Source organism: Pseudorasbora parva, chromosome 22 (genome assembly GCF_024679245.1).
Source record: "Pseudorasbora parva isolate DD20220531a chromosome 22, ASM2467924v1, whole genome shotgun sequence".
Lineage (NCBI taxonomy): Eukaryota > Metazoa > Chordata > Actinopteri > Cypriniformes > Gobionidae > Pseudorasbora > Pseudorasbora parva.
Genome location: NC_090193.1, coordinates 11,490,103 through 11,504,100, shown reverse-complemented (window position 1 = coordinate 11,504,100; position 13,998 = coordinate 11,490,103). Strand labels below are relative to the sequence as shown.

The 13,998-nt window shown below is 34.8% G+C and overlaps 1 protein-coding gene across 1 annotated transcript; it reads left to right on the top strand.

The window, feature by feature from the left end:
- The first annotated feature begins 234 nt into the window (after nt 1-234).
- On the top strand, nt 235-13,259 carry ifi30b (IFI30 lysosomal thiol reductase b). Its single transcript, XM_067431400.1, has 7 exons — nt 235-375; nt 5,822-6,010; nt 6,084-6,152; nt 12,097-12,186; nt 12,294-12,446; nt 12,553-12,621; nt 12,725-13,259. The coding sequence occupies exons 1-7, from the start codon at nt 235-237 to the stop codon at nt 12,782-12,784; spliced, it is 771 nt and encodes a 256-aa protein (XP_067287501.1). The 3' UTR covers nt 12,785-13,259.
- The last annotated feature ends 739 nt before the right edge of the window (nt 13,260-13,998 follow it).

Below are 13,998 nucleotides of genomic sequence, written 5' to 3'. Positions count from 1 at the left end.
CAGATATTTTATTTAGATAGTAGTTTAGTTATTTATTATTGCAATATTTACAAAGCCACATCACTGAGTCCTCTTTGCTCACTGAGCAGCTTCTCGTTGCTGATCTGAGGTCAGTGAGTATTGTGTATGTTCAGATGCAGCTGCTCAGATGATTGGATCGCTGAGTCTTTTTTGATGGGAGGAGAGTGCAAACAAGCTCTCATACTGCTCAGGGACTCTCTGAATACATACAAAATGAACACTCTGATGCTGTGTGTGTTTCATGTCATATTCCTCAGAGTTTATGAAATCCAGTGTAAATCTCATCCAAAGCCTTCATGTGGATACCCTCCATCCCAGTGGTGCAGGTCTCTGGAGATTGCCATAGAATGTGGGGTAAGTCTGTTCAAGAGGTTGATTTAAGTCTTGAATTTATTTTATTTTTTTGTATTTTTTATTTTATTTTTTGTGCCAGTTTTTAATGACAAACAATTCTGTAGCCCGATAAAATGTCTGGCCTGTTAATTATTATAATTTTACTTAATATAATGTTGAAGCATCTCTAGGCATAGTAATCTTTTTACTTAAAAATGTATAAAGTGCCTTGAAATACAAAATTATTAATCTGTTTTAACTTCATATGTGTGTTGTTGGTTATTTTAGAATATTGACTTTTATGGCACAGATCTTAAAAACTTGACTTATAAAGAACATGTGTTCAGCATCATTTTCAAAGACTTCTTTGTGCCTGTAAATTACTGTCATGCTTTTGACCACAAACAGCTTCCAATTAAACAGGCCACGAGTTTTCCCTGTTTGCATCATTTGATGAACCTCCTTATCTCTACAATTGTATCTTCCTACTCGGTGTGTTGTCAGAAGTTCATCCTGTAAATAATTAGTCTAATTGTGGCCTTAACAGAATACATACAGGTATATGACAGGCTATGGCCATAAATGGTGACTTTAAAGCAGTTGACATTTTAATTTGGCCCTTATGCATAAAACATTCAACTGTTTCCCACCTTTGCAATCCTACATTTAGTGTAATTACTAAATCAATTTATGATTCATGCAAAATATATATATTTTAATATAATTTAATTATTAATGACCTTTTTATAAACTGACAAGTTTGTGCTATCGCGGGTTTAACTGACAAAATGTATGCCTTGTTATAGCTAGTTTTATGACTATTAGTTATATGTCTCCTAATGTAATCCTAATTATTGCTCGGATCCGATCACGTCTAGTGATGGAAATACACAAACTCTTTTCTCTATCATGAAAGACAGTTTAAAGCCTCCTGATTTGCTACCATCACATGTGCAGTTATGTGATGCCTTCTTGACTTGTTTTAATGCAAAAATATAAAATATTCATCAGTCTCTATTAGTCTCAGAATTAGCCTGTTGTTCATATGTACAGTCACATACTTTAACTCTACTCTTTCTACAGTAGATGCATGTTTCAGTTATTTGGGTATCTAAATCTGTCAATTAGACCCCCTTCCAACTTAACTAGTTAAGTTTGTCTTTCAGTTCTTTTGCCTTATGTTAGTTTGGTAAATCTTTCTTTTCTTAGTTTAGGCATTTGTCCTTATGGCATAGTTAAGAAGCCAGGTGCATATTCAAATAATTTTGATAACTGCTGTCCAATCTCCAATGTTACATTTTTATCTAAAATTGTGGCTCAGGTACAAAATCACCTCTCATTGAACAACCTATATGAACAATTTCAATCAGTTTTCCTGTCCAATCAGTAATTAATTCCAATCACGATCCCACCATAGTACTGAGACTGCCCTTTTAAAAATGTGAATGACTTATTGGTAGCAGTTGACTCAGGACTCTTATCTATATTAATCCTTATTGATTTAGTTTAAGCTTTTGACACTATTTCTCATATAATTCTATTTAAAAGACTGCTGTTCAGTGGAATTGTAGTTACTTCTCTGGTTTAGTTTACATGTTATCCCTTTTGCTGCACTCAATTTGTCCAGTTGGGACAGTTTAAATCTAAATCTTCTCATATTACTACAGGCGTCCTACAGGAATCAGTTTTGGGGACTTTACTATTTATCATTTATTTATTGCCACTTGGATGCATTTTCGTGGAATATGGTATACTTATACTATGGAATATGGTATACTTATATTTAACTTATCAGTTAAGCAGATGACACCCAGCTAACCTATAAAACCTATACTTCTGCATTTCCTCCATCCTCTCTTTCTAACTGTTTGTCTAAAGTTAAAGATTGGTTTTCAAATAATTTTCTTAAGCTTAACTGTGGTAAAGCAGAAATACTTTTTTTAGGTACAAAGACTGGTAGTTTCTCTATGTGCTTTGATGGCTCTCCAATTTCTTCTTCAATGCAGGTTAGGAGCTTGGGTGTCATCCTCGATAATACTCTCTTTCGAAGCACATATTAACAAGATTACCCAGACAGCTTATTATCATAAATGTAACATCAATCGCCCAGTTCTATCAACAAGGAGAACTGCCATTATGGTTTATGCTCTTGTAATGTCACATTGACTACTGCAATTCTCTTTTCTACTGTCTTCCCTTAAACTTTTATGCAAGTCACAAGCAAGTCTCAAGTCTTAACCTTCAAGTCGCAAGCAAGTCCAATGCTGCGTTCCACTCCACTTTAAGACACACACTTGCAAACTTCCCTAAGCACTTCCCCTTGGGGGAATCCCTGCCGCCATTTTGAAGTGCGTTCCACTTCGTGAAGTTGACAAGGGAAGTTTGTATGGACAGACCCTTGCTCCCTCGATTTTTACCGAGTGAGCGAGTCTACTTCATATGTACACTTCAGACAGCTTCATATCCCACAATGCAACGCGATTGTGACGTCACCACATATCACGTTTAATTTACCCCACCACAAACAACTATAACTAGTTTTAAAAACATTTAAAACAACCCAAACACATCCATATACATATAGAATGCTGCATTAAACAATTTCGTAAAGGTAAAAAATAAATAATATATCAACTCCATAGTGGATTCCAAGTGATCAAGGGCTTAGGGCGTTCCAGTTCAGTCCATATGCAAAGTTTCCGCCAGTAGTGGGCACTCATGCAACGTAGGCATGACGCACATCCGAGTGAACGAGACGGAGGGAAGTTTGCGAGTGAAGGGCATGATAAAAACCAACTGGAACGCAGCACAAGTCATTTGTTGTGACAATCAAGTCAAGTCAAGTCACTGCTTTATGCAAGCAAGTCACTGGCAAGTCATACAAATGTTCGATGATTTAACTGAATTTATATATTAAAATTAGCTACAACTACAGTAGTTATATGGACTATGGGAGTTTTATTTGCAACAAAAAATGCAATATGCATTTCTACCCAAAAAAGGTGTCCACATACAGCTGAGTTGTTAAAGGGTTAGTTCACCCAAAAATGAAATTTGTTATTAATGACTCACCCTAATGTCGTTCCACGCCCGTAAGACCTCCGTTCATCTTCACACACAGTTTAAGATATTTTATATTTAGTCCAAGAGCGTATGCAAGTGTATGCACACTATACTGTCCATGTCAAGAAAGGGAATAAAAACATCATCAAAATAGTCCATATGTGACATCAGTGGGTTAGTTAGAATCTCTTGAAGCATCGAAAATACATTTTGGTCCAAAAATAACAATACCTATGACTTTATTCAGCATTGTCTTCCATTCTGGGTTTGTTTTCAAACCTCAAATAAAGATTCAAATGGTCATGAATCAGCGTATTGGTTCATGATTCGGATCGCGTGTCAAACTGCTGTGAAGATGAACGGAGGTCTTACGGGTGTGGAACGACATTAGGGTCGTCATTAATTGAGTCATTAATTACTTAAATTTCATTTTTGGGTGGACTAACCCTTTAATACAATAAAAATCTAAAAAATGTAATTTTAATTTTTAAATAATTAATCTGAAATTAGGCCAATATATTGGGTGAGATACATTCTCTTTGTATTATTTGATGGTCCTCCTCCTAGTCCTGTAAAGCGTGACCAGAATATGATTAATATTATAATTAATAAACTTAATGAACTCAGATTGTGTTTGTGGCTCACACCCTGACGAAACCTCATTAGCCACAATGCGTATAGGTGTCCAGTATTGTCACCTGTTTTTAAAGTATTAAAGCCATGTTGAAATAAAGGCTTTTTACATTTCTTCAATAATATTTGAGTGCTTCCGATTATTGATTTTTATCAACTCCTAACATGTCCAGACAGGGGCGTAGCCATCATTTCAAAAGTGAGGGGGACAGAATGTCAAGTGTTAGGCCTATACCAGTTTTTGACCTGTGACTAACTTATGGTTTTATCTTCAATTGAATTTATATTTTTGCTTAATTGTCTTAAAAGGTTATTTATGTAAGCTATCTGGGTCTTTTTGACCCCAAATGAAATTGCTGGAAAAATAAAATAAATAAAAAATAGTTGAAAATGTAGCTAATATTACTCACTTAAATCATGTTTTACTAAAATGTTTTACATGTGTGCAGTTGGCTGGATTTCAGCTATGTATTTATATAATGTCAGTCAATGGGAGAGTATAAAAATGACTTTTTGTTGCATAATTTGTCAAAAATCAGCTCCAATGCAGAACACAGAAATGGTGGAGTGACTTTAAGCGTCTAATCACAAACACAACACAACACTGTCACTGACCATTGACCAACCATCACATTTTGCTTATATACAATGTCAACAGTTTACAACAAGAAGCATACAAAATTGTTTCATGTGTTTTATCTGTACGTAATGTGTCATTGAGTGTCGCGCAACACTCAAAAAAAAAAAAAAATATTCTAGCTGTTTGCTAAGTTTATTTTAATAAAATAAGCTGAAATGACACAAATCTTTAGTGTTTTACTGAATTGCCATTTTACTCAATTTTATTATGTTAAATTAACTAAAAATTGTTAAATGTTAAGTTAACCTAAACCATTTGTGTTGGGACTACATTTATCATTTATGTTGCGCTGACTGAACTGGGCAGTGTATTTCTATTTCCCAGCATGCTTTGCATAGGGATGGATCAGGGGAGTAAATGTTGAGATTAAGTGCTGTTTAATGTGTTTTCTTTTTTAGTAAAGGGAAAGACCTTTTAACGTTTGATGTTATATTTGACATTTAAAAGTTGTTTCATGTAGTGTTGATTTTTTTTGAGGTTACCATTATTGTGAAGTGTAGACCTAGTCATTAGGCTGTGCTGTTCTCAATGAGGTGTAACTGTGTTAATGCCAGTTATGAGAAATGCTTTACTTAATCATTACTTGATCTATTTCAAACCAATTACATTTTGCTGGAATAGCATAATTTCATTTTGTGGAAAAGCTTTCATTAATTTAATTATGTTCGTTCAACAGATTAATTTTTTGAGTGTACATTTTACTTTTTTATTTTGTTCTACTGAAATGTAGAATGCACTCAATGTAATCTCACTAAATTACCTAAGAATGAACATTTAACTCAAAAAAAGATGCAAATGAGTTTAATGGGAATGTTAATATAATGTCACCAACACATCTATTTTGTGTTCAAATAACATGATAAAGGTTGGTTGACTTAATTGGTTTGTTTAGATTGAATATAGGCGTTATGATTAAATCATATTCATCCAATGAATTACTTTTTTGAGTGAAGGTGTCCATAAATAAAACATTATTATTATTATTTGATTGCTCACAATGAACTTACATTGTATGAGTGTAGCTTTGCCATACTGTGGCAATGTGAAGATTTATTTTTTCTTTGTTACTGCTACACTTTTTTTTTTTTTTTTTCATTCTTTCCATAATTTGCAATGCATTGTTTGTGGTAGGTGCAGAAACAATGTATGGAACTGAGTGTGACCAGGCCAGATCCATTGGTTCCTCCCGTAGAGATATCTCTCTACTACGAGAGCCTGTGTCCAGGCTGCAGAGCATTCCTAACAGAACAACTCTTTCCAACCTGGACTTTACTGAAAGATATAATGAAAGTCAACCTGGTTCCTTTCGGCAATGCTAAGGTACATTTTTGATCTTTTTCATAAGCGATTGCTACAACTTAAATTTATTTATGATGTTAACTTGACATTTTAGGAGCTTCCTGAAGAGAATTCATTCTCATGTCAACATGGAGAACCAGAGTGCTATGCTAATATGGTTGAGGTGAGTTTGTGAGATAAATAATACAAACCTTTACACACCTTGTGAGCTGCAACAAGCTACATAAAAAACTCAATTAGGTTTTGTGTTTACTAATTGGCTCCAAGTAAAGTTAACTCAAATACTTGTGTTCATTGAATAAGCAACAGATGAATAACTCTTTATATTACGGCCCGGAAAGTCCTGTGTAATAAAGCAAATTTACATCATAACTGTTGGTAATTGTAGTGTAACTATTAAGTAAGTACATTTAGGTAGTTGGGAAGAACATGAAATATTTGGGGAATAAAGGGGAAATTATCATGAAAATTAACCAATTATTTATACTGTAAGTATTATTTTTTAATTAAGGGGTAATTATTTATGTACGTATTTATGTAAAATGTAATAAGTTGACTTTACTTACACTGTAAAAAAATATTTAGAAAAAAAGTTACCTGGTTGCCTTAATTTTGAGTTCATTGAAATTAAAATTGAGTTAATACAATGAATTTTTTTTTGAGCTTTGACAACCTTTATTAAAATATTAAAAGATTTTGTAAGCATATTGGGTAATTGTGTGTTTTATTTGTAATGACACAGTGAAACATGCCAAATTGGGCTATTTTCATGTTTTATCACATTTTTTATGTGGTTCAGATACAATAATATTTTGAGTTTCTATTTATTAAACAAATTTCCTTCATTGTATCAACTCAAATTTTTAATTTCAATAAAATCAAAAATTTTAGGCAACCAGGTTACTCACTTTTTTAAGTTAAACCAAAAAAAAAAAAAAACATTTTTTTTTACAGTGAAGAGAAAGTGAGGAAACTGATTGCCTTAAAATTTTCAAGTAAAGTAGCATGTTATTTTTTTGTTGGCAAAACTTAACATTTGTACAGAAAACTTGTTAATGATGTATACTTAACTCAAAATTATTAGTTGTGAAACCGATTGCCTTAATATTTTCAAGTAAGCTGAACTTAACACTCAATTAACACTAAGCTTAATTGCATCAAGTTGTTCTTACTTAAACCATTCAAGTTGTGTCAAAATAATTATATCTGTGAGCTGAGGAAGTGTACTCCCAGAATGCATTGCAGCACGAATAAATTGATCACAGGGCAATCGTAACTCCGTTTTATTATTTTTGGCTTTATTTTACCATTTTATTTGCTGTCTTTTGTCAGTATAAATGACAGAAAATTAACTTGTAATGGTCTCAAATTGTCACAAATAGAGGCATTATATCAAGACAATTAAAAGTTTCTCATAAGTGTTAGCAATAAAATGTTAAAAGATCATTAATTTGCATTACATTTTTATATATGTGTAGATGTGTTTATACAACCTGATCTCACAGATTTCCGTGAAATGAACACGGACCCTTAACTCAAAAATCCGTGGTAGTTTCACGGAATCACCGGAAAATCTGTGATGGGTTCACTGAAGTGATGCCTATGTAAGTCAATGACAGGCAGCATCCGTGATCCACACACAGATTCCGTGTCCCAACACCTTATATTCGTCAGTTTGATTCAATCAGCATAATTTATTTACATTTATTTTTCTTTTTATTCAGACACGTTTTGAACACTTAACTCAATCCCTTCCCTAAACCTACCCATTTGTGTATTATAAAAAATATATAACAGGCAGATGCACAGATACTGCAGGCACAATTTATTCAGAAACTACAAATATTCCAAATGTTCCGAGGCCAAACGATTGATTTGTGTAAAGAAAATCCCCAAAAATGATCAGTAACGTCGAGTCCATCCAGCGAATATTAATACATTAATACATCAATAACAAATATTGCCGCAGGAAGAAACGTCAGGCCAGGTTTGACAGCATTGGCTTTTGTATGTCCCGTGACCAATTACGTCATTACGTCAGCTTTGATTGTAAAATGCCATTGGCTCTCGTGTGTCTCGTGACCACTCGCGTCATGCTGAAGAGTCAGTCGTCTCTCGTCTGTATCATTTGAATCATGAGAAATATGAACGAGTGCATGTGTGGAGCGTGCATCATCATTTCAACGATTAAAACATTTTTAATGTTTCTGTTGCATACTGTTTCTGGTCAGTTTTTGCAATAAATAACTGTGACTGTACATTTATTTGCCTGTTATGTGTTTTATATTGTTTAGTGGGTAGGTTTAGGGCAGGAGTGGAGTTAGTTGCTCCAAAAGTAGGCTATAAATATTCATAAAATCATGTCTACTTTTACAAATGCAAATAATTAAATGTGTGTTGGGAATCCGTGTGTGGACCACGGATGCTGACTGTCATTGACTTACATAGGCATAACTTCCATGAACCCATCACGGAATTTTCGGCGATTCTGTGAAACTACCACAGATTTTTGAGTTAAGGGTCCGTGTTCATCTCACGGAATTCTGTGAGACGAGGTTGGTTTATATAAGCATATATATATATATATATATATATATATATATATATATATATATATATATATATATATATATATATATATATATATATATATATATATATATATATATATATATATATATATATATATATATACTTATTACTTCCCTTCTTTTGTAATCAGATAACTGTGATTTAGTGTTGCATTGCTGCATCAATAGGAAGAAATTTACAGTAATATCAATTCAGTTCCAAGTGCCCAACCAAAGGGAACACTGATCACCATAATGGTGAGAAGTTTTAGGAAATCAACATAAATTTATGAAGTCAGCTTATGCGACGCTCTCCCAAAGTATCTAGTTGTATTTTCAATAACATTTAAGATGACTGGAAAATGAGTGAATGCAACTAAGAAGAACGATGACTGCAGAAGTGGAGGAAATTATTGAAAAGTCTATTAAGAATTGCCTCAAACTTTTGCCCGCCCACCTGTTTTTTTGTTTTTGTTTGTTTGTTTGTTTTTTTCCATTGGCAAAATGGTAACCAGTCAAATAATGTTTACTTGGGTTTTCTAAGGGTGCTTTCACACCTGCATCATTTAGTTCTGTTGAATCGTACTAAAGTTAGTTTCCCTCTTTTGGTGCGGTTCGTTTGGCCAGTTCAGAAAGCAGCAATCGCACTCAGGTGTGCACTAAAAGCGGACCAAACAAGCATACGCTTTTAAACGAACTCTGGAGCGGTTTGTTTGTGGCGAAAACGTGATCCGACCACGAACAGAACCAACTGCAAAAGTACTAATCATTTCTGGACTTAACCATCTGCCGTAGTTAGCTGTGCTGACATTGTGCATGACATTATTACCTGATAGATCGTTGGCAATATTTTCGGAAGATGAGCATGTCAGAGTTAAGAATAATTAATGCACGCCTCTGCTTGAAGTGACGAGTGATGCGCGCTAGCCAATTGCAGTGCATTAGATTGTTGTTTTCAAGTTGCATCCGCCCTTCATTATAGAAACCTATTGTTTGCATACTGTGGTAAATACACACAATGTAGTAGATTATGGCCAGGGACAAAACTAGCCTGTGCAGTCGTCTCTCCATTGTTATTATAGTTTGCTGGTGTTGCCTCTTCTGTTGGAATTTTACCACACGTCAATTCTGACCCATTGAAAAGCAGTTTAGGAAATACGCCATGGCCAATGAGTGATGTGGATGTTGTCACGTGCCTGCGTTTTGGTTCGTTTCAAATGGTTCGGACCAAAGCAATCAGTGTGGAACTGAAAAAGCTGAAAAAAGCAACAATGTATAATTGTTTGCCCTTGGTTCGGACCAAATTAACCGAACTAGAGATGTGAAAGCACCCTAAGTAACAAAGGCATAGCATGTAAATAGTTCAGATTACTAAAAAGTTCAACGAATTGCTGGACAATAAGTAAAGTTTACTAAAAAGTCTTCTGCAGGCTGTAAATTAAAGTGGTGTTTGTTCCCCTATTGTTTCATGTAGTTACAGGGTAAGTACAATAAAAACACATATACAGCCTGATATCACTCAGAAATATTAGTTTGAAAAACAACTTAATTCAAAACAGATTTATGACTCTTCTTATTGATTTTTTAAATAATCTTTTAAGTTCAAATAATAACATCCGGACAAAAAGAGGCACGTTTGGTCTTTTTTTTTTGTCTTCCTTTTTTGTTCCTCTTCTTCTTTTAGGCATCCAATGACTTAATATTTTGTATTATTATTTGTTAAAGGAGGGGTGAAATGCTGTTTCATGCATTCTGAGCTTTTTACACTGTTAAAGACTTGGATTCCCATCCTAAACATAGACAAAGTTTCAAAAGCTAATGTTGGACGTTTGATGGAGTATTTCTTTGTCAAAAGTACTCCTTCCGGTTTCTCACAAGTTTCTGAGAGTTTTTTTCGAGTATGGCTCGGCTTGACGTTACTAGAGCGGAAGGTCCTTGTATGGGCCGTACGGGCTCTTCTCCCGGTAGGGTGCGTGCGCGCGTGACTAGAGCGAGAGAGGAAATGCACGCCCATAAACACTCCGCGCCGCGCTCCACTTTATTCCTGTGAGTGACATCAAGCGACTTCAATGCTTCAAGCACAGCCAGTCACTGCTGTCAGGACTTCACCAAATCATACCAAAGAAGTGTGTTTTTGACGGAGCGGTCCCAGCAATAAAGGTTCGGTCCTGCTTTGGAAGCAGCCGGTGAGTAAAACTGCTTCAAATGTCTGTGCTGTTGGCTATCGTCGCGTGAGTAAACATCAGTAAATGACACGATCACGTGCTTCGTCATTCAAAAGCGCTAACGGACGCCATTGTTGTTCTATGTATAACGTTACACTAGTCTGACGCGCAAAACCGTTTTGCTTACTACTGCTAAGGTTTAGTCGCATACAATAGTCCATAAACCGAATCATGTTCTCATAAACTGCGAATAAAGACACAAATGTTGACAGGCCACTAAATACAGTACATACCACAGAGACGGACGTCCTGCTGTTGCTGTTTCTCCTGTTCAATTTATTTCAGCCTCCGAATGATTCTGGATCATATATCTATTAGCTGAGATAGCCATGGGTTTCTCCACGCTTGAGGACGTCACCGCTTAGCGCGATCGTCATTCTTTAGCTCCGCCCACAGGATACGCCCCCAGGCGCTCGTTTTTTTCCGGAAAGACTCGGTACAGCCTATATTTCTTTTATAAATCTAATAAAACTAAAGACTTTTCAGAGATATGAAGGATCAATACTACTCTATAGGTACTCAAGATTGATGTGAGATTGACTGAAACTGAGTGAACCCCCCCCCAAAAGAAAAAGTACACCAAGAAAGGCTCTCATAATTAACTAATCTTTTCGCATCCAACCAACTGTTACCAGCGTTCATATGTTCATATGAAGAACTATTATCAATCTCAGATGGCATGAAGGTAAAAGACGAGTAAACGGTAAACACATTTCTGCGTGCACTGTATTTTCAGTGTAACAGTTACATAATACAGACTAGCTAGAGACATGGGATGGGATTCCTTCCTAAGATTCATCTCTTGCAGGGATGAAAAAGAGGAGCAAGAGGAGGATGAAGCCAAGCAAGAGAAAATATGTGTTGTAAATCTGTTGTTTTAAATTAAGTTGTTTTTCAAATAAATATTTCCGAGTGAAATCAGGTTGTATACATGTTTTATATTGTACTTACCCTGTAACTACATGAAACAAGAGAACAAACACCACTTTAATTTACGCCCAGAGATTTATACATACCCTGTAACGGCAGGGATAATTTCCCTTTAATTAAAAAATATTTAAAGAATAAATAATTTGTTCATTTTCCTGATAGTTACCCATTTATCCCCCAAATATTACATATTGTTCCCTTACACGTACTTTCTTTATAGTCACACTATATTTACCGAAAGTTACACTGTAAATTCACTTTAATTACGCACTACATTCCGGGCCGTAATCAAAAGCATTACCAACAATTCTGTGAAAGTAGCAGAGACAGCAAGGCTAGGTTTTGTTAATAAAGATTTCAAAATTTCTTCAATTTTTCACAGGTATGTGTTTTATACGCAGCCAGTCATGCAGCATTTCCTGTTATTTACTGCATGGAGTCATCTGCTGATGTACTAAAATCTGCTAAGCCTGTAAGGATTTCTGAGCCAACATTACTGTCCCTCATTACAGCATTCTCTTTCAACATTGAAGGGCCATTTTATAATGTACTTTTTTTTTATTTACCTTTCTTTGCCAGTGTTTACAGCTCTATGCGCCATTTGTTAAATGGGGGACCATAGAGTCCTGTATCAGAGGAGAGCTTGGACACAGTTTGATGCATCAGAATGCAGTGAAGACGCAAGCGCTCAAACCCGCACATACTCATGTGCCCTGGATTACCTTCAATGGGGTGAGGCCTTCTAGAGCAGAGTATTTTCACTATTCTGTGTCTGGCACGTAAAAATAAAGACAGTAATATGTTAAGAGTTTTGTTCTAAATGTGTTTTGTTCCTAAGGTATACACCAGTGAATTGGAAGATAAGGCTATGTCCACTCTTTTCAACCTTGTATGCCGCTTGTACAAAGTAAGCTAATGTGTCTTTTCCCAATTACCATTTCTGATTGCTGAAATACTGCACATGCACACCAACAGGGCTTAATTAAAATCCTTGTGTACTCCTCTTACAGGGAATCACGCCACCCGTCTGCACTGGAGCTCTGAAAAAACTGGACAGAAGCTTTTGCTAACGGAAGGGAGGAGTGTTACACAATACAGATTTATATATGATGCTGTTTGTGTGTTTGAGGTCAAATACAATATTATAATGTTGACAGTCTTAACCATATTTGAAGTCACGCTTTTTTTCATATTTTTGACTTATTTAACTCTGAAGATGAATTTCACTAAGAGCCAAATTCCCAATACATATAGACAATAATAGTAATTTAAAAAAATAATAATAATAATAAAAAAAGATCTCAAAAAAGTTGGATCTTACTAAATAGTCTGTATTGATGTCAACGGCACCGTTCCTTATGGGCCATTCTTTTCCAATATTTCCAATTATTGCTTCTCTTCTCACCAGCAGAGGGCAGTGTCAGAGCATTTTTAATGCCTTCAAAACCCTGTGTCCAGAAAAACGAAATGAAGTGAAGGCTTAGCATTTTATTTATTTTACAAAAATAATAAAATTATTCTTGGTTAACAGACATTAGTTATGTGTTTTTAGTGCTGCAGAAACGTATTCATAAATTTGTTTTTAAATATATACACACATTTTCATTTTACATCATGCCGATCATTGACATATCTGGGGGTCTTGATGTATCAAATTGTAGTCTTCCTCAAACAAAAGAAAGATTTAGCTGTCAACAATTACATTTATTTCTAAATGGTGTATACTATTAAATAAATACTATAAAATAAAATGTATGAATTAGGTATTATTTAATTCTATAAACTTAAATACTGATCTGCCAACATTGTTGCTATATGATAAATTAAAATAAGCTGATAACATCACTGTTTTCTCCAGTACGACTGTACAGCCAAATCTAATTTTGTCGCAATATTATCCTGTTTGTCACTGTGAAGCTGCTTTGACACAATCATGATTGTAAAAGCGCTATATAAATAAAGTTGATTGATTGATTGATTGATATTATTATTTTTTACCAATTAAATGTTCTCTCTATAGAATGATTTCCATCTCAATAAAACTAAACCTGTAACCCATCTGCAAGCAAATTATAATGTGTAGAGAATGAGAAGAGGGGATGTATTTTATATTTTATAAATAAGCCCATGCAGTTCAAATTTGGATTTGTAGCTCATCTAATGGCAAGGCAAGGCAAGTTTATTTTTATAGCACATTTCATACACAGTGGCAATTCTAAGTGCTTTACATAGAAAGGAATTAAAATATAGATTAAAAAATGCATGAGAAAAAGAATTCAATGTA